Source organism: Culex quinquefasciatus, chromosome 1, assembly GCF_015732765.1.
Source record: "Culex quinquefasciatus strain JHB chromosome 1, VPISU_Cqui_1.0_pri_paternal, whole genome shotgun sequence".
Classification (NCBI taxonomy): domain Eukaryota; kingdom Metazoa; phylum Arthropoda; class Insecta; order Diptera; family Culicidae; genus Culex; species Culex quinquefasciatus.
Window position 1 is genome coordinate 42,447,727 of NC_051861.1, and position 23,139 is coordinate 42,470,865.

The 23,139-nt window shown below is 39.0% G+C and overlaps 1 protein-coding gene across 3 annotated transcripts in view; it reads left to right on the forward strand.

Annotated features, from left to right (window-relative positions):
* The window catches only part of LOC6040673 (GATA-binding factor C), a 359,437-nt gene that overhangs the window by 188,188 nt on the left and 148,110 nt on the right, over positions 1-23,139 (forward strand). The window contains exon 3 of one of the 3 annotated variants that reach the window (XM_038252283.1): positions 20,396-21,328. In XM_038252283.1, coding sequence (XP_038108211.1) covers positions 20,396-21,328 — 933 coding nt within the window. The remainder of the gene's footprint in view (positions 1-20,395; positions 21,329-23,139) is intronic. The other 2 variants (XM_038252293.1, XM_038252301.1) reach the window with 2 other exon arrangements.

Genomic DNA, 23,139 nt, shown 5'->3' on the forward strand with positions numbered 1-23,139 from the left:
TATTTGAAAGACCTTTCCAACGCGTTCAAAAGATTTTAAATCAAATAACCCCATCAAAAATTATGAGCACTTAAATGTTATTTATACACTTTTATGAGGCCGGATCTCAAATATTTTGATGAAAAAGTTGTCCGGATCTATCACGCGACTCATCGTTGGATAGGTAAATAAAAGACCTTTCCAACAAGCCCAAAAGATTTAAGATCTGACAACCCTATCAAAAGTTATAAGTACTTTAGTGTTTTTAATACACTTTTTTTGAGGCCGGATCTCAGATATCTTGATAGAAAATAAGTGTTATTTATACACTTTTTTTAGGTTGTGTAGTGTATTCACTTTATGAATGCGAGGAAGGCACCAACCACCTGAAGGTGGATTAAGTAACGGTTTTAAATGAAAGAGCAAAAAATATTCTTAAATACCTTTTACCTCTTGTTAACACTTTGTGTTAGCATGTGTGTGGCCGGTGTGTTTTGGAAGTGCACGAAGAACACAAAATAGTGAAAACTAGCGAAAATGCCTCAGTTTCATTTGATACAAGCAGACATGCATCGGCACTAAGAGCTCTTTTTAACGGCTTTCAGCTTGTTCTAGTTGGCATTTACGTTTAAAGTAAGGTTATGCTTAGTGCCTGTTAAAAACGTCTTGTTTTGACCATGAAAAGTTTTTACCATAGATAACATTCAGGTATATTTTATATATATATTATAAAGATAAATTGTCAAAAATGTTAAAACAGTCAAATCTAATTTTTTAGTAAAGTTCCTGTAAACATAGGATACCGTCAGTGGGGGTGACTATGGGTCAAAAAACGATACACCTCTCGTAATTTCTTAATAACAAAAACAATTTAAGTAACATCGAAAATCTTTCAACGTAGATTTGTTCTTAGATAGTTTACTAACATTTTCCCAAAATATGGTGGATTTTGATGAACACTACCTTAAATGTCAATAGTTTGAAAATTGACCCAATCTCACCGCTTAGAGGAGGTGACATTGGGTCAAATGAAACTAAAATGATGCTCAAATACAAAGGTATGGTAAAAACAAGTCATCCAACATGCTACAATGTTTGAAGTGGAGATTTTCAAACATTTGAGTAGTTTTCGAGCAATTCCAACAAAAATATTAGAAAATTGATTTTTCGAGGGGTATTTTTTGGCCAAAAACATACCTCAACTTCAGACAGCTGCTAAAATAACAGGATTTGTTCCAGAAACGAGTTTTTTTCGGCGAAGTCATCTTAAGATGTCCCCTACACAACCCTTTTAACAGAATTGAGTTTCATTGAGAAGAATATGAGAAATGGTAAAATCCGTAACAAATCACTTTGACCCAATCTGACCCCCCCAGACCCAATGTCACCCCCACTGACGGTACTCTAAAAATTATATTATGCTATTGGAACTATCAGAGTGATGAGTTGAATATCATTCGCTACTATCATCGGTGTGAAAAATCGTTATTGATGTTTTACATTTCGATTCTTCCATCGCCAATCAATATCATGATTTTGACTAAACATTGATTAAATAGCAATTTCTTTCAAAATAGAATAAAGCAATCAAATCCAAAAGCATTCATAAATACCATCAAGATCGGAATCAATATCCCAACGACTCATTCAAACCGTATCAGCGTCACATCTTCACACCCGTTATCAGTGTCGAATCTGAGCGTTGAATCTCTCTGTCAAAAATCGGGCGGAATCTGGAGCACGCCACACCGCGCCGTTTCTCAAAACTGCCCTTCAAAATCGCTCTGCCGGATCTCCGAAACCGGTTCTGATTATAGTATTTAATCAGCATATTATTAGCCCTGATTGCTATTATCGGCCACGTTGCATCTCTACGCGCAAGTTCAATACGGTTTTACATTTTGTAATTTCGTCCCAGCCCCTCTGCTTTAGCGGGGAGAGACCGTTTATGTGCTATTATCGGCAATTTACGCACATCCTTTCTCCGGCCAACTTGTGTGGACGGAGCATTTTATCGGACGCATTTCATCGGACATTGATCCTGCTGCGATCCTTTCGGGGGCTTTTTGGATCTTGGAAATCACTTCATCCGCCGAACGGAGATCCGCCATGGCGTGTAGAGGACACTCCTGCCCGAACAAGATTGATTCCTCTTGGCTTGGCTCGGCATTATTTTTGCACCGTTTAATAATTATAATCATTTTTTATTATGGAATATAAATTTTATTTTAAACCCGCGCCCGTTGAGGGCGAAAGCTCGGCTCTGCACACGGACCAGCTTGGCTTATAATTTCAATAATAATAAAACACCTCTATCGCGCGGCTCGAGTGAAGTACCCCTCGGAAGCCAATGATCCGGAGTCCGTGGACTACGTCTCACCGTTCGGTAGTGTATATTTTTAGTGACAGTAAGTACACTACCGTGGTGAAGATCCAACACCCGAGCCCCGCAAGAATGAAGCCACAAATGGAAGATTTGTAACAATTATCGCCTCCTGGGCACGGTGTGATGTATGGCGTTTCGGGTCCAACCCGGTTCCACTGCATGGTCTTGACGAAAAAGTGCCACCGGCCAGAGAGGTGCAGCATTTTTCATAATTCCACCTATTAAGCGGGGCCCAGGTTGGATGGCGGTTGAGATGGCGAAAAATTATATACATCCGTGGCCGCAGAACAATCTCCCGAGCTGCAGAGAGTTGGCGGCCTGGTAGCCGAAGATCTTTCTCCGATTTGAGGGCATAATCACGGCTGCGCGGCTGCTCTCGCCAAGGTATGGCCAAATGCGCCGGAAGGGAATTCGATACAATAATTTATAAGTGAGCCTAGTCGGAGTGCTGAGGAATGTTGGTTGCGGCTTTGCTCGTTGCCCTGCCTCGGTAAAGTGATGGCCCTGCTCAGAAGGATGTTGCAAGTGTACCAGACGGTTCAAATTCTCGCTTCCGGGGACGAGAGATGTTTCGCAATGGAACCACTCAGGAACATGAAGATGGTCATTTTTGTAGTGATTTCAATATGGGTTTTAAATGAATAAATTGTCATTTTTTTACATTTTATTTGTTACGAAATAAAAAAAAATTGATATTGTTACATCTTAAATGAGCAATTCAATGTCAAACATCGCATCCAATGTACCCGATCTTCTTCATAATTTAGATATCGCTTTACCTCGAAGCCGTTAATGCGTATAAAACAGTGGTCAAAGACAAACTTGTTTGAGAAATTAAAGAGCATTCATACCAGGGTTGTTAAAATATCAAAATATCAGCTCTCAGCAACTACAATTATCCCGCCTATTCATGCCTAAAAAACAACTGCTCTAAAAAAAGCCTCACAAAAATACAGATGTCTTTTAAAAAAAATTAAGTAGTCTAATTATCTAGACAGTTTTACATAATATTTAGTCTATAGACTGCAGTCTCTGTCTTGACCATTGTCATAAGTCGTATCCGTTTACATCGGATATTAAAATATTCATAAAATACATTGGATTTAAAATAATACATCGGATACATCGGATTTAAAATATTCATTTAAAAAAAACAACAAATATATTATGGTTGTAGGCACTTTCAAGCATAAGATTTCTCATATGATTGCCTTTGGCCGCATTTAATTCAGACGTATTGGTTTTTTGATATCAGTTCATTTATTTTAAAATAGATTTTTTTTTCAGTGTATTTAGCCGGATTGACAAAATCTGTTTAGCAAATGATCTGTTAAAATAAGCCAAAAAAATGTTGTGAAATTCGAAAAAATCAAGTCTTATGCTTAGAAAGTACCAATAATCACATTAAAAATGATCGAAAACAATACTGTATTAAAAACGTATATAAACATTAACTATAAAAAAATGATGGTAACATTACATCTTGGAATAATGTGGACTGATTTTTTGTGCCGAAAATGTAGAATTTTACATCGGGAACTAGTGAAATATTTGATCAGTTTCTGTTGAATGTCACATTTTTATACAATATTCAAGTATAATTACTCGAAAAAGAGGTCAACCAAATTTTCATCCTTCCAAAGTTCAAATTACTTTTACTGTACACAAAGAATGGTCGAAAAATTTTTATTTAGAAACTTTACAAACATTAGCTAAACTTTAAAACCAAATGGGTCATTCCAGGTCAACTGAGTACACTTTTGGACTCGACTTTTCACCGATTTTGACCAAACTTGGAGGGAACGTTCATCTATCGATAGTTAATAGAAATCCCAAGTTTGGTGCTGATTGGACCATCCTTCTATTTTTGGCACCGCCCTCTTTTTTAACGATTTTCTAAAAAACTTTTATTTCTTTTAATTATAACTTTGCAACTATTTGGGCAAAGACTTTCTACAGGTTGCATTTTATAGGAAATTGTCCAAAGAATTCGATAAAAATAAAATTTCAACCCTTAAATGCCCGCTAATATTATATTTTAACGTTTTAAGTATTAAAATTCAGTTTTGACCAATTCCTTATATTTTTATTTGTTATATTTTATCACCATCGTGTTCCCCGGACAATTTTACATAATAATTAATGTAGACCTTAAACTAAAATGAACTACTGGCGAGATACAGTGATTTTACTGAAATAAGTTTGATTTTGCGCTGCACTCTGTCCTGTGAATTCAATTCCGAAAAAAAGTTTCTCACAGATAAGAACCGAACTATGCGGGATTCATCCCTTTTTGTTGAAAAGTACACCATGTTCTTCCGAGTGCTGCGTAAAATCAAACTTTTTCAGTAAAATCGCTGTATCTTGCCAATGGTTCATTTTAGTTTGAGGTCTACATTGATTATTATGAAAAATTGCCCGGGGAACACGATGGTGATAAAATAAAACAAATTAAAGTATAGGTAATTGGTCAAAACTAAATTTAAATACTTAAAACTTAAAAATATAGTATTACTGGGCATTTAAGGGCTACAATTTTTTTTTCGAATTCCTTGGACAATTTTCTTTAAAATTCAACCTGTAGAAAGACTTTTGAAAAAGTTTTTTAAGAAAATCGTCAAAAAAGAGGGCGGTGCCAAAAATAGAGGGATAGTCCAATCAGCACCAAACTTGAGATGTCTGTTGACTATCGATAGATGAACGTTCCCTCCAAGTTTGGTCCAAATCGGTGAAGGTCGAGTCCAAAAGTGTACTCAGTTGACCTGGAATGACCCAAATATTATTATCGCAAACATAAGAATTTTTCACCAATGTTTCCTTTTTTTAACATTAAAAAGCCGATTAATGGTTGCCAACCTACACAGTAAAAAAAAAATATGATAATATTACATCTTGGAATGGTGACAGATTTTGTGCTAAAGAAATGTGTAATCTCACGAAATGAAGCAGCCGTATTTGACTGGTTACGGTGTTCGCTTTGTAAGCGAATGATCCTGGGTTCGATTCCTATCTGCTCCAAACGATAAAATTCAGGAAATATGAATTTTTGAAACACTAAACATGAACGAAAAAATAAAATCACTCGAACCGGGGTTCGATCCACCGTCCTTTGGATTGGTAGAATTAGGGATACTATTACTACAAAAAATATACGTGCTGTGTCTTTGTCCTTTTGTCAAGGAATCGGATGTTCTAAATAACGTTTGAATCCGATTGAGCTAACACTTCCCAAATGCCGGCAGAGCTAACACTTTCCAAATGCCTATGCGAGTTATTTGAATGTATTGAATGTAAAATCTAAAATACATGGAAACAACTCAATTTATAAGAAGCAACCGTGTGATTCCGTTTGATTGGCTGCACACACACAAACACAAGAAATGTGTAATTTCACAAACTGGTGAAATTTTGTAAAGTTATTGTTGAATTTCTCATTTTTACACATTATTTAATAAAAATTACTCAACAAAGAGGTCTAATCACATTTTCAACCTAGGGACCATTCATAAACCACGTGGACACTTTTTTGGTAATCTCGACCCCCCCCCCCTCGTGGACAATTGTCCATACAAAAAAAATCTTTTTTGTATGGAGCATGGACAATCGCCATAACCCCCCCCCCATTAAAGTGTTCACGTGGTTTATGGATGGTCCCCTACCAACATATTTTTTTATTTGCATCTGAAAAAGAAGGTCAAATAGCTTGAATGAAAACCCTTATTTTATCAATTTTTATTCATTGCAAGACTATATCTCAGAATCTAATCGTAAAATTATGATTTTGAAAAAAAAAAAATAAAAATAATCGAAAAAAGCAAAATATTTTTTGATTTCAATTTTGCTGTTACCACATTTCAATTTTGTTCAAAAAAAATTTTTTTTGGTTGTAAAGTTTTTGTCCGAGTTTGTTTATGACCCATATTGTGCCAGATCTTTGGGAATTTAATAAATGGGTAAGCAGCAGTTGCCCCGACCCCTCTTCGATTTGCGTGAAACTTTGTCCTAATGGGTAACTTTTGTCCCTGATCACGAATCCGAGGTCCGTTTTTTGGTATCTCGTGACGGAGAGGTGGTACGACCCCTTCCATTTTTGAGCATGCGAAAAAAGAGGTGTTTTTCAATAATTTGCAGTCTGAAACAGTGATGAGATAGAAATTTGGTGTCAAAGAGACTTTTATGTAAAATTAGACGCCCAACTTGATGGCGTACTCGAAATTCCAAAAAAAAACGTTACTTAATCCACCCTTAGGTGGATGGCGCCTTCCTCACATTTAAAAGGTGCCATCCAAAATGCAAAAATTGCGTAAATAACACTTAAGTGCTTATAACTTTTGATAGGGTTGTCAGATCTTCAATGTTTTGGACGCGTTCGAAAGCTCTTTTGAATACCTATCCAACGATAGGTCGCATGAGAGATCCGGACAACGTTTTCATCAACGTATCTGAGATCCGGCCTCCAAAAAGCGTATAAATAACACTTAAGTGCTTATAACTTTTGATACATTTGTCAGATCTTCAAAGTCTTGGACGCGTTGGAAAGGTCTTTTAAATTCCTTCCTGAAAATGTATAGCATGACGGGTTTTCTTATAAAAACCACTCTTTTATAATCTTCCGGACTTTTGTTAAAATCTTTTTTTAGCATAACTTTTGAAGTACTTAACTAAACTACATAATTTTTAACAGCGACTTATGGGACCCCAAGACGGATCGAATGACGCCAAAACGGACAAAATCGGTTTAGCCAATGTCGAGATAATCGAGTGACAATTTTTTGATCAACATCCCACCACACACACAGACATTTGCTCAGAATTTGATTCTGAATCGATAGGTATACATGAAGGTGGGTCCAGGAGGTCTAATTGAGATGTTCATTTTTCGAGTGATTTAATAGCCTTTCCTCAGTGACGTGAGGAAGGCAAAAGACAAAAAAGTTTTAAAAATTCTCCCATTTTCCGTTACTCGACTGTAAAAAATTGTGGAACATGTCATTTTAAGGGAAATTTAATGTACTTTTCGAATCTACATTGACCCATTAGGGTATTTTTTTCATTTTGAACAAAAATTTTCATTTTAAAATTTCATGTTTTTTCTAACTTTGCAGGGTTATTTTTTAGAGTGTAATAAAGTTCTACAAAGTTGTTAAGCAGATAATTATAAAAAAAATTATATAGAGACATACGGGGTTTGCATATAAACATCACGAGTTATCGCGATTTTACGAAAAAAAAGTTTTGAAAATTTTGGTCGTCGTTGATCATGGTCGTTCAAGGTCACCCGCGACAGACACGGACGACGAAACAAAGAGAAACACATAAAGTAACTTTTTCAAAACTTTTTTTCGTAAAATCTTGATAACTCGTGATGTTTATAAGCAAACCCCTTATGTCTGTATATTTAAATTTGTGTAATTATCTGCTCTACAACTTTGTAGAACATTGTTAAATTCTAAAAAATAACCCTGCAAAGTTAGAAAAAACATGAAATTTTAAAATGAAAAATTTTGTTCTAAATGAAAAAATGACCCTTCTGGGATTCGAAAAGTACATTAAATTTCCCTTAAAATGACATGTTTCAAAATTTTTTACAGTCGAGTAACGGAAAATGGGAGAATTTTTAAAACTTTTTTAGTGTTTTTTTTTAATTTAAAATACGTTTTTCCGGAATTCTGAGTTCGCCATCAAATCGGGCGTCTAATTTTACATAAAAGTCTCTTTGACACCAAATTTCTATCTCATCACTGTTTCAGACTGCAAATTATTGAAAAACACCTCTTTTTTCGCATGCTCAAAAATGGAAGGGGTCGTACCGCCTCTCCGTCACGAGATACCAAAAAATGGACCTTGGATTCGTGATCAGGGACAAAAGTTACCCTTGAGCATGAGCATGAGCATGAGCATGGTTGACTGCCAATGAGCTGCTACTCCGTTATTGACAGATCAGCTGAAGTTAAACAATGAATCAAAAATGATCAGTGGGAGCCAACCATCTGTTCACTGTTTAACCTCTGAAGCTCCCTACATTATTAGTCAATACCGGCGCCCTCCCAAGAAGCCTGCAGTTCAACGAAAGGGAGGAATGTTAGTCCGATAGTTGAAGTTGCAGACTCATCAAGCACATAGTTTTTCGCTATATACTTGTTGATACCGCTTGAGACCGTTGAATCCACAGCATCTCCTTCAAGCATCACGTGATTAATTTTTTTTTTGGGTTAGTGGGATAAGGTATTGGCTTTGCGATGCCTCCCGAGCTAAATTTCAAAAAAATATATTGTAAAAATGTTTGAAAAGTTTTACGAAGACTTGTGTGGAAAGTGTGGAAAGCCTAATTGCTCATTTTATCAAATGTTCCCGCCAAATAAAATGCCACCTTCATGTATACATATCGACTCAGAATCGAAAACTGAACAAATGTCTGTGTGTATGTGTGTGTGTGTGTATGTATGTATGTGACCAACAAACTAGCTCACGTTTCTCGGCACTGGCTGAACCGATTTGATCCAAACCTGTTGCAGTCGCCTTGGTTTAGGGTCCCATAGATCGAGTTTTATACAGATTGAAGTTTCGATAAGTAGTTCAAAAGTTTTGTATAAAAATGTGTTTTCACATATATCCGGATCTCACTTAAATGTATGTAAACTATATCTGGGTCCATCATTCAACCCATCGTTGGTTAGGTTATCAAAAAACCTTTTCAACTAGCCTAAAACATTGAAGATCTGGCAACCCTGTCTAGAGATATGCCCACTTAAGTGATATTGATGTACTTTTTGGAAGCCGGATCTCACTTAAAAGTATGTAAACTATGTCCGGATCCACCACCCAATCCATCGTTGGTTAGGTTACCAAAAAACCTTTCCAACGAGTCCAAAACATTGAAGATCTGGCAACCCTGTCTCGAGATATGGCGACTTAAGTGATATTTATGTACTTTTTGGATGCTGGATCTCACTTAAATGTATGTAAACTATGTCCGGATCCACCATCCAACCCATCGTTGGTTAGGTTATCAAAAGATCTTTCCAACGCGTCCAAAACATTAAAGATCTGGCAACCCTGTCTCGAGATATGGACACTTAAGTGACATTTATGTACTTTTTTATTCCGGATCTTAAAAATAGATGAAATTTTTGTACAATTCCATCATATCAGCCATTGTTGGTAATAAGTGAGGAAGGCTCCAACCACATAGGTGGATTAAGTAAGTTTTTCCCATACAAACTTCAAGCGATTAGAGGAATGGGTTCCCGTGGTCAGAATGAGCTCAAATTTGGAATTTAGCCTGTCAACTGCGTTGAACATTTAAAACTAGATTTTCTATTTGTTTACAAACTTTCAAAGAAAATCATGTTTTGAAAAACTAAACAAAATTAGTTTGTCCAATTTTGAGTTCTTCGGAATAAGAAATTTGATAGAAATGTTTTGAAACATCTAAATAAATTCTATTTTAAATGAGTAAAGCTTATGCTTACCAAAATCATTTCTTTAAATGCAGCATCTCAGTATGTAATATCAATTTCCTAAGCAAAAACAAAATATACCACATGTTTTATTTTAAAATATATAATATTTATTTCATTTTTACAAAACTTATTTTATCTCAAAGGAAGAAAATTTTATAATTTTCATATTTCAGTGAATGATTTTTTTCTCCAAATTCAAGTTATTCACGTTAAAGTTGTCATTCATCGAATCTAACTGATGTGACAGTTCTTTGACATCGATTCGATCCAAGCATTAGGAAAGGCCAACAAACTCTGGGAGCACCCGCCAAATCAACCGTTTTTCGCTCGACTGCCTTCAAACACCAAAAAAAGGGACCATCGTTTGTGTCCGGACAAATCCACCTGCTCTGCTGGCCCTTTGGTTCTCTAATTTATTATGACTGGTCGCGTTCCCTCACAAAAGAGGCAACCTGCGTCCTGCGTCATCCTTTTTTCTTCTATTGATCGATGTGTGTGTGCGTGCTGCCGAGGAAACAACAAAATTATTACACACTTTCCACGTGCTTTAACATTGCCTTCCTCTTTACGTGGAGCATTTAATATTCCACTTGTTCCGAACGGCTGGGGTTCCCTGAAAGAAAGAAAAAAAAACACGGCAAAAATATATGTGTTTATCATCAGCTGAGCGGATTCCTTGGCCCGAAAAACTTAATGGGGGCAGGTGGAAATTTGGAGTCCTTTTTTCTTACTTCTGTCTCCGACACAGGACCCAGCAAATCCTCGTTAGGGGCTTAGCACGTGTGCACGCGCGCCAGGTCCTGTCGGGAAGACCCGCTAAGGACGTCTGCATTTCGCTCGAGGAGTAAGCCAGCGAGCAAGGACTCTCACGTATAGTAATTAAGTTCTCCACCGTAGCTGAAAGCTGCAGCAGTCGGTCAAGCGTTTCTTCAACAGAAGTTCAAGTTTTACTGTTGCGTTGGATTTAAGCTTGTGGATTTTGGTTGGAAGATGGGGATTCCGAGCGCGCGGAGAAATGGACGGAACGAGCTTCATTGAACTGCCAATTTGCATATGACCGTTGATTTGAATAAAGGAGGGTGATTTTTTGTTTGTCGGTTCAGTTGGACGTTCTGTTGGTCAGTATGCACTCCCTGGGGGGCACCAGTTAGTAACAGTTCGAGTTTAAAAATTTGGTGAAATAATGGTTACCCATATTGTGAACTTGGTAGAACTTTGGAGCACTTTATTTTTCTCTTTTGATAACATTTCAATTCCACTGATGATTTTTGTTGCGATGAAAAATCAATCCCTGGTCGAAAATCACCAGCCTTTCTCAACATCTCAACAAGCTCGCTGCTATTGCTACTCCCAACTAACCCTCCACAACCACCACCAACCCGTGCCGGTCGCTGTGATTATTGTAATTTATTATTATTACCCCTAAGACCACTGAGCTCGATGTCAGTTGATTACAGATCACCATCCGTCCGGCCGGCCGCGGTTCAAAACCCAACCCCGCATCTCACGGAGAGCAGCGTTTGTAACGAGCGCGTTGATTTTCGCGAGATCACAACCGAACAAAACAAGATGATGATAGCGAATTATTGCTCATTTTATTATTATCTCTTCACCAGGCGAGGTCTCAGCGCGGTCCTGGTCACTGCTGCTGGGAGCGCCACCAGCCCGAGGTCCTCCCGACGGTCACGTCGCGAAGTCGTCCACCTTGGATCCCGCCTGACCCCGTTGTTTATTCGGTGGTTTTATGGTCGTTTTATGGGCCCAAATCGGTTACGAAATTTACGATTTGTTTGAGCTGTTGCGTTCTTGAACCCTTAACTCGGTGGGACGCGAAAATTACGACCTTCGAGCCCAATTTCCCACCAACTTCGCGAACTGGTATGTGTGTGTTACACTGGGCGTCAAAACATGTGTTCCACCAGCACAGAATGGGTGGCGCTACCAAAACCCAGAACCAATTCAGGCCATGTTGGACACTTTGGGGCGCAAGTCACACTTCGTTCTGATCTTTCGACAGAGTCGCTGCTCGGCGATGTGTCTTGTTCATCTAGATATCGCCCGTGATATCGGATTTAGATCGGATCTGATCGCACCTTTGAATGGGGCGTGTAAAGTGGTGAAGTAGGAGCGAGAGAGAGAGAGGACTGACGCTGAGTTTGAAGTTCTGGGTGCAGAAAGGTCTCTCATAGGAGGTGAAAAGGAGTTGTTCTAGAAAAAAGATCAGATTTTATTTGTTTTTATTATTTAGATTGATGTGAAACTTTGACTTTTCATTCTTTAAGTAAAAATAATCAATTTTGCATCACTATTTCATTCACATTAATTTAAAGGTTGTCCCAACAATAGTGATGCCAGGTGACGGAATCACTATTGTTTGGACAACAGCCTCGTAAGCAGTAAATCGGGGTTCAAATCCCAGCTAGGACCAACACAACTGGTGATCTTTTCCCTTCTGGATTCGATTGCATAGTAAAGGGAAGGTAGTGTATCGTCACAAACAGGACCTTATCACGACACCTTAGGAAGACAACCAATGGAATGTTAATATTAACCTTAACATGTTAACATTAAGTTGATTAAAAAACTGTCACTGAAACCGCTTTGTAAATGCCGGCTCCGATACTCTTCACCCGTTCCCCTCAGGAACAGGGAAAGTTTTACTTACTTACTTACTTACTTCATCTGGGGCAAACTGGGAAAGTTTTATTCAGCCTTATTACTGCACTAATTGGATATTTTTGATTGATATTGAACAGACACAGAACAACCCTAGTAACATTTTTAAGCTTACAGGTTTTATCATGGTTCTGGAAACCCTCATACGGCTTAAATAGGCTTTTATGGCCTACTTAAAACCTAAAATGATACTAGGGAACAGCAGCATTACCCAAATTTCAAACCTTGAAGCGCTCTAAAAACTTTTCTCCTTGTCAGCCTTTTGTATTCCTGATTCGCCCCAGTTGACGGTTTTACTATATTCCTAAATTTTTATCTTTAAAAATAAAGAAATTAAACAAAACATTACTTGTGTGATGTTATGTTAACCTTCCTACAAATTGGGTCCAATTAGGCAAAGTGCATCGCGTGGTAGGTAAATGTATCATCTGCAAGCTTTTTTTTTTAAATTAAATATGTCTTTACTCAACTTTCTTATAATAATTACATTTCATTTACATTCTAAGTGGTATGGCTAAATGCTCTTCATCGTTGTTGTATTTATTATAACCTGTTCACATTCATTTATTTACTTCAAATTGTTTTACATTTTTGCATTGAATCGAATACATTTGGGAAAAAAGTAAAAAAACACTAAAATAACTAATCCTAACTTAAAACTAAAAAAGTAAATTCATTGAAATATTCAAGATCATTAGAACGAGTAAACTACGAACTACGAAGCATAGGTGCCCTCCCGCAGTTGCTACTCCGTTATTGACCAGGACCTCCAGAAGTTACATCCACGAGCTGTGGAAGATGAGTGGGTGCTATCTTTCCTCGCTTCGCAACTTCTCAAAGGACTCTATCATGCTGATCAATACCGGCGCCAGCCACGACCAGTGGTAGAGTCACGGGGAAGTGGATGGGAATGTTAGTCCGATACTTGAGTGATAGAGACCGAGTAAACTACGAATTGTATTTCAAGATATATCCTCCAAGCGTTCTTACTTGTTCCGCACGAGTTTTGCACCCACGCAGTGTTGTTGTCATCTCGATGATAATGTTCAAAAGTTATTGGTCACTACTGCCTTCACCCGTTGATGTTGGTTGGTTTTCCCTCGGTAGCTGACTTAAGCCAGGAGGTGTTGTATTCTCCGCAACTTTTTGCCGTTGATTCAACGGTAATGGCTGCAGATTTGGAACCATTCGAACAGATCCCGCTCCAGGTGACGCCAAAGCAGGAAAATCCACGTCCGTGAAAGTTGGTGGTGTTTTGCGACGATTTGGTTGGTGCCTCGTCGTCGCTTGCTGCCGAATTTTTACAAACTCAGCTCGTTTTGGGCAGCTACGATTCTTGGTAGAATGGTCGCCGCCGCAATTGAAGCATTTCGCTTCGATGTTCTCGTTGATTGTTTCGCAAGCTTGAGTTTTGTGTTCACCTCCGCAGGTTGCACAACGACTCTTGATGAAACAGTTCCTTCCACCATGTCCAAACCGCAAGCAGTTTGAACATTGCGCCACGTCACGGTGCACTGGACCAGAGCTGAAAATGTCAGGGGTCCTGACGCGAAAATTGGCGACGCATACACGATTTTTTCAGATCCATTCACTGAACCGCAAAACCGTGACATAAACAAAACCGACTCAGTCGTGAGTGCCCTAGCTCACTGAGCAGCTGCAATGCGAGGCAGTAGTCGACCAACGCTCATTCGACGTTGCACGCACACACATAAAGAAACAAGTTTTTACACAAAAAGTTGGTATTTATGCGTGGAAATGTAATTTTGAATATAAGTTATGGTTGTTTTAAGTTTTTTTGCACAGTCTAGAACCATTCAATTGTTTAAAAATAGTCAAAATAGTGATTAAAGAGGATTTTACGGGTCAGTCATACGACACGAATTGAGTGAGTGTAGCTAATTTTTTCACGTCTCTCATTCTCCAGCAGCCGACCGGCACGAGTCAGGCGGCAGTGGTTGAACGGACACAGTAGGCTTACAGTCAGATGCTAGCAGTGAACTGACATTTTGGTTTGCTTCATGTGTACGCTGGGTTGGAAACATTTTGCAGGCCTGCACTGGACGATAACGTTCCCAAGACACGATGATGTTGAAAATTGCCCGAACTGCCTTCAGCTCAGACGGCGTGGTCGATCCTTTCTCGAGATGAACCAGGAACAGTTGATCACGATACTTGATGTCCTTGTCGTGTCTCGTCATCTTGAAGACTTCGATCACGTTCAACTTCAGAGATTTTAGCTCTTCTTTCAGCACACTCACATCCATGTCGTACAGGCCTCGGAGGACCTGTTTCATGGGGCGTTAATCTGGATCGTCATGGCTGTAGTATTCAATCATCCGAACGTAGTTGTAATCCTTTCTGCCAGGTAGCAGAATTTTGAGTCCATCAGCACACAAGCGAATGGAAGCTCGTAAAGCACCAGATTTGATAAACCCGGTCAGCCACTTTCGCACCGAATCCGATGACGATGTTTTCACAAAAATGGGTGGCAACTTTTCCCATCGTTCAAATTCTTCCTTCTCGCTCACGTCCACAGGGAGGGTAGCGAACTGGGTTCCAGACGAATTTTGAGCGTCCTTGCTCAAACTGCCTGGCTTTGCAGGTAGCTCTTCAGCATTCTTTAGCTTCTTCACATCTGCCGATCCTGCTGGTGAGGACCGCCTCTTTTTTATTGCACTTTTTAGCACTTTTCAGGAGCTAATATCGAGGAGTACCTCACTTATAGGTGGTCCACAAGGGAATGACTGCAAGCTTATCAAATCGATATCTCAAGAGATTTTAAAACGCCCAACATAAGAAAAAAATATTCTTACGTAAAATCGTCTAGAGAACACAATGCACAGTGGGCGAAATCGGACCCAAAATCGGAATAAATTAAAAGCGGGTGGTTCCCTGGTACAAAAACTAGATTCGATTTTATATAAAACGTTACTTAATCTACCATTAGCTGGTTGGTGCCTTCCTCACATTCATTCATTCAACACGACCTCAAAAAAGTTTAAAATAATTCTTCAATAATTAATACATCAATTTTGTAATTGAAAGACGCAACTTTTGATACCCAGACATGCATAGGTCATCGCTGAAATTTTCAAGTTATCGCAGAACAATACTCTACCAAAACCGGAAATGGATTTTATTTGTATTTTTTGATTTGGCTCAAACTTTGTGGGGGCCTTCCCTATGACCAAAGAAGCTATTTTGTGTCATTGGTTCACCCATACAAGTCTCCATACAATTTTGGCAGCTGTCCATACAAAAATGGTAAGTAAATATACGAATATCTGTAACTATTGAGAAAAAATAGGTACACGAAAAAAAATTGCCGATTTTTTAATTGACATTTTTTTACAAAAACTCAATTTTCCAAAAAACATATTTTTTGATTTTCGCGATTTTTTAATATGTTTTAGGGGACAAAAATCCGCAATTATTGAGCCATAGAGAAACATGGTCAAAAAATCTGCCACCGAGTTATGAATTTTTGAAAAAAAGTGATTTTTGAAAAAAAAACTAAATTTCATGCAAAAATAAATTTGACATAATTTTTTAATGTAAAATTGAATTTCCAATCGAAAAGTACTGCAGAGATTTTTTGATCAAAGGCTTTGTTTTCAAGATATAGCCACCGAAAGTTTGATTTTAGCGAAATATTTGGAGTTTTTCGATTTTTAAAAATAGTGACCATGAGCGACCATTTCTGAATTTTTTGTTTTTTGAAAGTACAGAAAATTTGCTATAAAATTGTCTAAGAGACATTGAAGATTGGACCTCTGCACAGTGGTCGGAAACGCAAATTTAGCAGGAATAATTTATTTTCGCTTCAGGGATGCATTTTCGAGCTTCGGTGTCTAAGAAGCATTTGTTAAAAATGAAATTATACATCTTTTGCTCAAAACGATATTAGGGTGGTCTAAAAATTTCTAATATTTTCAAAAACTATCTTCGCTTCTAGATGAGATAGAGGTATACTTTCTTCGACAGTATTGTAGTACTAGCCATTTCAAACAACTTTGTCCACGACACCAAATCTCTATCTCTTAATCTGATCATTCTACAGCATTTTATATGAAAAGCAGTAGGGTGGCCCATCAAAAAAGTGTTTTTATTGCGTATCTTTTTTGTATCATTTTTGGCAATTTTGGTGACTTCGGGACATATTTAGAGCATAAAAATACGCGTCTTTTGAAATCAACAAAGTCGCTAGGTCATTTTGGTAAAAAGTTACAGCGTTTTTAAAGTTTTTAATAGGCCTTTTTCAAATGTTTGTATCTTTTCGAGGGGGACACAAAAAAATAAGCTCTGCGGTGCATCTGAAAGCTCAAAACTTCTTCTTTAATATGAATATAACATCTCATAAGGGTTTTTCTAAAACCCAAGTTACAGCGATTTAAAAATGGTCATTTTATGAGATTTTGTACCATGCTCTATGAGAAAATGAACATGAATGTCGCATTAATCAGTATCAAAACTGCTCTTAGTGAGCTCAAATACAGGTAAAATTGGTTTGTGGACAAAGGTGGTCAAACCTGGTTTTTATGGCAACTAGGGTGGTCTTAGATGGCCTAGGGTGGTTCATATTCGTTCACTCTTATAAGATATGATTTTTTTTTAAATTCGCATAGAAAGAAAAATAAAAAAAAACATTTAAAATCAAAATACATAACCTGTATTAAACAGGAAAGCAGCTTAGGATAGATTAGGGTGGCTCAAATTAATTAGAAAATAAAGATTAAAGATTTCATTATTTCTCCACGTTTTTGTAAATCGAATTTTATATGTATTTTTTCAATAGGATAAAACTTTCCATACATTTTCTTTGACAAAAGGAGTCACTTTGTATAATTCGTATGCCAATACGAGGATCCTTTTCCAATTTATATCTTTTTACCTAAAAATGCAAATCATGATAACGGTGCATTTAATAAAAAAAATAATACCAGTTTCATGTTTTAACATTGAAAATCGGACCATAAGTTGCCATATAAGTATCCATAAGTATCCATATAAGAAAATGGTGGGCTGTTTAAGTGAAACTTAGAAAACTTCAATTTTTGTTTTTCTTTTTGTTTAAGCCGCTGTATCTCAGCAACCAGAGGTCCAATCTTCAATGTCTCTTAGACAATTGTTTAGCAAACAAGCGTTACCCGACAAACGTCGTCTTGACTTTTTTGTTTCTTGACGTTTTTAGTTTGTTTGCTTATTCAGCCTCCTGCGATCAAAATTTGTTTTACGTAAATTTTCCCATACAATCTGGAGATGCTCCGGAATCGGTTCCCGAGTGGCCAAAGTGTCAATTAGTTAGCGTAAGAACCTTCCTTGTGCTTATACGAACCCAATTTTAGTTAAAAAAGTTGATTTTTACCCGTTTTTGCGCGCGGCGCGTCGAAAAACCCAGTTTTTATGTTAACACATATCTCCGAAATGTGTTAATGGTTATTTGCAATTTTTTGATATGTGGTGTAAAATATTACAAGGAATCAGGAAAAAAATATTTTCAGACATGTGCTCTTTGGTCCCGAGACCTTGAAATCGGCAAATGAAATTTTCATAGGACCTTTTCAAATATTCAGCTAGTTTTTTTGGACCTCAACATATTTTTCCATAAAAGCTCAACTAATAACCTTTCTTTTGAATTGTGGGGCTTCAAAATTGGTTCAGCCGTACCGGAGATATGATTTTTTGAAAAATGTGGCTTTTGCGAAAATCGACGAAAAAAGCAATTTTATGGACTACCCTATTTCGGATAAGACCACCTTAATCGCCAAACAAAAAAATACGGGTCCAATTATTCGGGCCAAAGAACCCCCACTACAAATTTGAGCCAAATCGGAGCACTTTTGATTTCGAGACTTCCTATTTCGTCGCCGTCGTGCTAACTTGTCGTACGTGCATTTTGGGCCAAATTGAGTTAAGAACGCCATTTTGTGCATCTCACAATGCCACATCTTTTGACCTTCACAGATCCCCAAAATTCAATTTCCACCCTAAGATATTCAATGAAAACTAAAAAAGCTCCGAAAATTTTTGTCACTTTTCATATAAAAGAAGTTTAAATCTTGTCGTGCTATCTTGTCACTCCCTGAAAATTGATGTAAGTGCGACAAAAGGCCAAAGGGATTTCAGGTCAGGATGCGTTTGACGCACGTACAAGCTAGACTACCGTAAACATTTGTAATTATAACTCGGGACTCCAACAACCAACTTCAACCAAACTTCGGGACAATGCACAGAATGGTCAGCCAAACAAAACGTGCTTGTTATTGTTTACATTGCGTGCTCTCGTTTTTGTTTATTCAAGGTCAAACATTAAAACGCGTTTTTCTCGGAACGTCAAAATGGCGGATGCGACAAGATAGCACGACGACGTCGATTTGACGTGGAATGACTGATTATTAAAAAAAACTGTTGAAAAGCAAGGCCTTCGAGACTCCAAACCAAATTGAAACATTATTATTAACATTTCAGAACACGTAAAACTATTCAGAAATTGATTCATTGTCGACTGCACCCTCATTGGCGTCTCCTCCTCTTCACAATTGAAAATTAAATTTAAATCCCTTTCCGACTGGTGCAAATAAACAAATACTTTCCGTCTGAGCGAATCCTTTCTGCGTGCCTTCTGATGCGTGGGTGGGTCCCAGGTCCTTCCCCACCGTTATCTGGCATTATTCGCGCTGACACACACTCGCTTGTATTTATTTTTAATCTATTTTTGTTCTGGTTTACTCAATCGTAAATCTGATGCCGCTGACTGCGCTCGCGTTCCGTTCTATTGTGCGAAATGTGATGGAAAAGCTCAGCAGAAAAAAAAATTCGGTAATAATATCCTGTGCGACGTTGAGTATGAATGGAAGCCATGTGAGGAGGGGATGTTATGGATAATGCGGAAAATGATGAATTTTCCCCGTCACTAGCACCTTTTGCCGGGGACATTAAAATTGTTTCATTGTTTCTCGTTGGTATTACGACTTTGTGAATTTTGTAGAATTTATGTAGATATATTCAATTAAACCCAAAAAAAAATACGAGAAGTAAAAGAACACTGACTCATCTCATGTAGGGAAAGAAGAGGTAGAAAAGTGTCAACAATTAATTTGGAAGCTTCAACGGTTTCGGTCCCAGGATTGAGTCCCAAAGCGGAAACTCGATCATGTCCAGCGATAGCAACAGACGTATATAACATCTCGCAGATATCAATAAACATTAACTCGTCCGATTAAGCTGCTCCGAAAAGGTGTCCCCTCGACTCGACTCGAGATCCACGTTCCCATGTGTATCAGATTAGGAGAACTTAGAGCCACAGCTTTTAATTAATTCAAATTTTTGGGATCACCCCGCCGTACCGTTTCGGAGGAGCAGACACGATTTTCTCGAACATTATACCGTGAGAGTCCCGCTCGGCCCGGCCCGTGGAGTCTGGGAGCTGCCGGGGATCGGGTTACACACATGTCCCATGTTTTGAATGACTGTCGTTTTGGGTACAAAAGTGTCAACGATTTCTTGGAACGGGGGTCCCTCAGCCCGTGACGCGATTCGGTGATGATGATTCAATGTTGGGTGAGCTGAGAATTACGGTTCATTGAGAAGAATAAATTTGTTATGTTTTTATTCTATTTCTGCGGCAGTTGCGAATCGTTGACCTTTAACCTTCTCCCAAATCTTCAATGTTTAAGGATAACTTATACAGGAATACCTTGGAAAGTCTCCCTAATCCCGTCTTTCAAGTTCATCTCCGGGTCCTCATAAAGTTTCAAATCATTCCGGCTTCAAAGTACAGATTAAGTTGGTTTGGTCAACGGGTTTCAAATTATTGGGGTTTTAGTGTACTTGCAATTCTTCAAACGAAAACATGTCCTAACAGCTATCTTCTCTCTCCCTTCCACAGCATCCCGCATGTCCAACTCGCACGTGACCTCGCCGCAGGTGTGCCGTCCGCACCACTTCCACGGGCCCCTCTCGTGGCTCAGCGATCCGACGGCGACCACGTCAACGTCGCTGACCAAACCTGCCATCGCGTCCAGCAGCGGCGTATCGTGGGGCAGCCCGTTCGCCTGTCCCCAGGACCCGCAGGACAAGCTCAGCCAGGCCATGGCCATGGGTGTCTCCGGCGGAAGTGGTCAACTGGGAGCGGCAGCCGGTCAGCTACTCGGCGGAGGTAGCAGTAGTGGCTTTTCGTTCCCACCGACCCCGCCCAAGGATTCGACGCCGGACTCGGTACATACCGGGCCTACCGAGTACCAGGCCACGATCAACGCCTTCATGCAGCATCAGGCCCAGGTGACGTCCAACAGCTTGGCGGCCCAGCAAGCGGCCGCCGTTGCCGCCCAGGACAGCTGCATTCTGGACGTGAAGCCGTGCTTGACGGGGAACGGGTCCCTCGGAGGGTCAGGACTAACGGGGAGTAGTCACAGTGGTGGTGGTGGTGGGAGTGGAGGGACAGGGTCAAGTGGAAGTGTTGCCAGTGTTGGTGGTGGTGGTGCAAACGGAAGTGGTTCCAGCGGTTCCAACAACGGACAGAACCAGCCAAAGCAGCGGGAAGGTACGACCTTGAACGGTTCTGTGATCGGTTCTGCTAGTAGTGGTAACAACAGTGCACTGTTTGATTCGTCCGGCCACGGGTCGTACGGTGGCCATACGGCGGGATACGATACGACGGCGGCCAGCTATAGCAGCAGCTATGGCCATCACCAGCAAAGCGGTTCGTTTCATCCAAACGTTTCAAGGGCGACCTCCGGTATGACCGGAGGAGGTGGGTCGCACATGAAGTCGGCGTCGTCGCAGATGATGTCGACGAGAACCAAGGCTCGGACCACTGCCGGTAAGATATGGACACGCGTGTGGGTTTTATGGTTTTGTTTGGAAAATGATTTGATTTTGTTCCATTTTTTTTGTTAGCTTTATGTTTCACACCACAATGCTTATTCTGGGTTGTTGGGACAAGTTTTGAGTTGTCCACAACAAATCATGACACTGCCGTTGACGTCGTCTACGCACCTCTGTTCAGAACTCTATATTGAGCATTCATCGAATATCTTAAGAAAGACCCATTTTAGTACGTTTTTTAATATCAATTGGTAAAACTCCAACCGGAACTGCGGAAATTCTGGCAATTAAGCGACTCAAATGTCTTCAGCAAACTAATCAAAATTAAAACATTCTCGACCTCGACTCGAGTTCATAATCTGCGATCATCTACGAGTTAAGCCGCACATACACGGGCCATAAAAGTGTAAAACATCGATCGGTTAGATAACAGGAAGCTCATCATCACCCCCCAAACCCCCTTCAGAACAATGTTCAAACTTTGTTGCTCCACACCACCCACCACAAACTGCACCAGAACCTGCACCGACTGGGAAGTTACACAACCCAGGAAATGTATCATCATCGTCGTCATCAGCCGCGGCACCGCTCGCAAAAACATCGCACCAGATTCGAACACACGGGGCCTGCGAATCGTTGTTTATTGTTTTATGATTTCGCACTACTAGAGGCACTAGCACCCTCTAGCACTAGTACAGCGTGCAATCTAAATGTGCACAAAAAAATTGGCGAAGCGTACCTACTCGAATAGTTGAGTGAGGTTTTTTATGGCATTTGGGCAGCTGGCAACACCCCTTCGTTCTACATCAGTATTAGCAACAACAACAAAAAAATGACGAGAAAAATTAAACAATAAAAGTGAATATTAGTGCAGCAGCAGCAACAGAAGTTTGCATTATGCATTCCGCTCCGTGTCCAATAAAAAGCTTCAACTGGGTGCTTTATATAACGCACCCCGAGGGACCCACTTTTTGCCACTTTTTTAAACTAAGCTAGTTTTTCCAAGGCTTCACGGTTTAGCAATAGGGCTTGAATCGCTCCAAGGGATGCATAATTTGAACGTTCTTGCTTAGCAATTGCGTTATAAATGAAATTCTTTAAAGTTATCCTACAAATTCGGAATGGTTTAGAGATCGTCCAATGATCAAAAACACATAGAAAATTGATGACAGAAAAACAAATTCTATTAGGGATACCTGCTGACTCGATTTCTCAGGCAGAAATAAGTGACTGTGACAATTTTGACCCATATCGGTTAAGGTTTAATTCGTTAAAGCAAGTGAAAAAATCTTTTCATACAAAAACGTCTTCTTAAAATCGTTTATAACTCGTAAGGGTTAACTCGGATCGTTTTACAGTCTTCCACAAAGTTGTTCTCCATAAAAAATTTAGATTCTTATAAGAATCTCTCACTAGATTTCTGAGATTTCCAAAATAAAAATGTCCACGTATCCATGGAACCATCCAAGTGAAAAAAAAAACAGTTTTCAAATGTATTCGTTAACTACACATAGCATAAAGTGAAATTTACAGAACTTCCAGCGTTCAGATCTATTTAAAAATGTAACAATGTTCAGTTTGGAGTCTTTCACAAATCACGTGTGTGCAACATTATTGCTGTAGATTTTTAAACGATAAACATGTCTACAGTTTTATTTAAAAAAAGGTCCTATAAGCTATTGTGTTTGATATGTTTATAGGACCTATTCAAACAAAAACTCCAGGTATTTTTCATTTAATGCTTTTCGAGTGGTTTTCAAAACCGCCCCTAGTCAGAAATATTAAAAAAAAAACAACCAAAAAAAA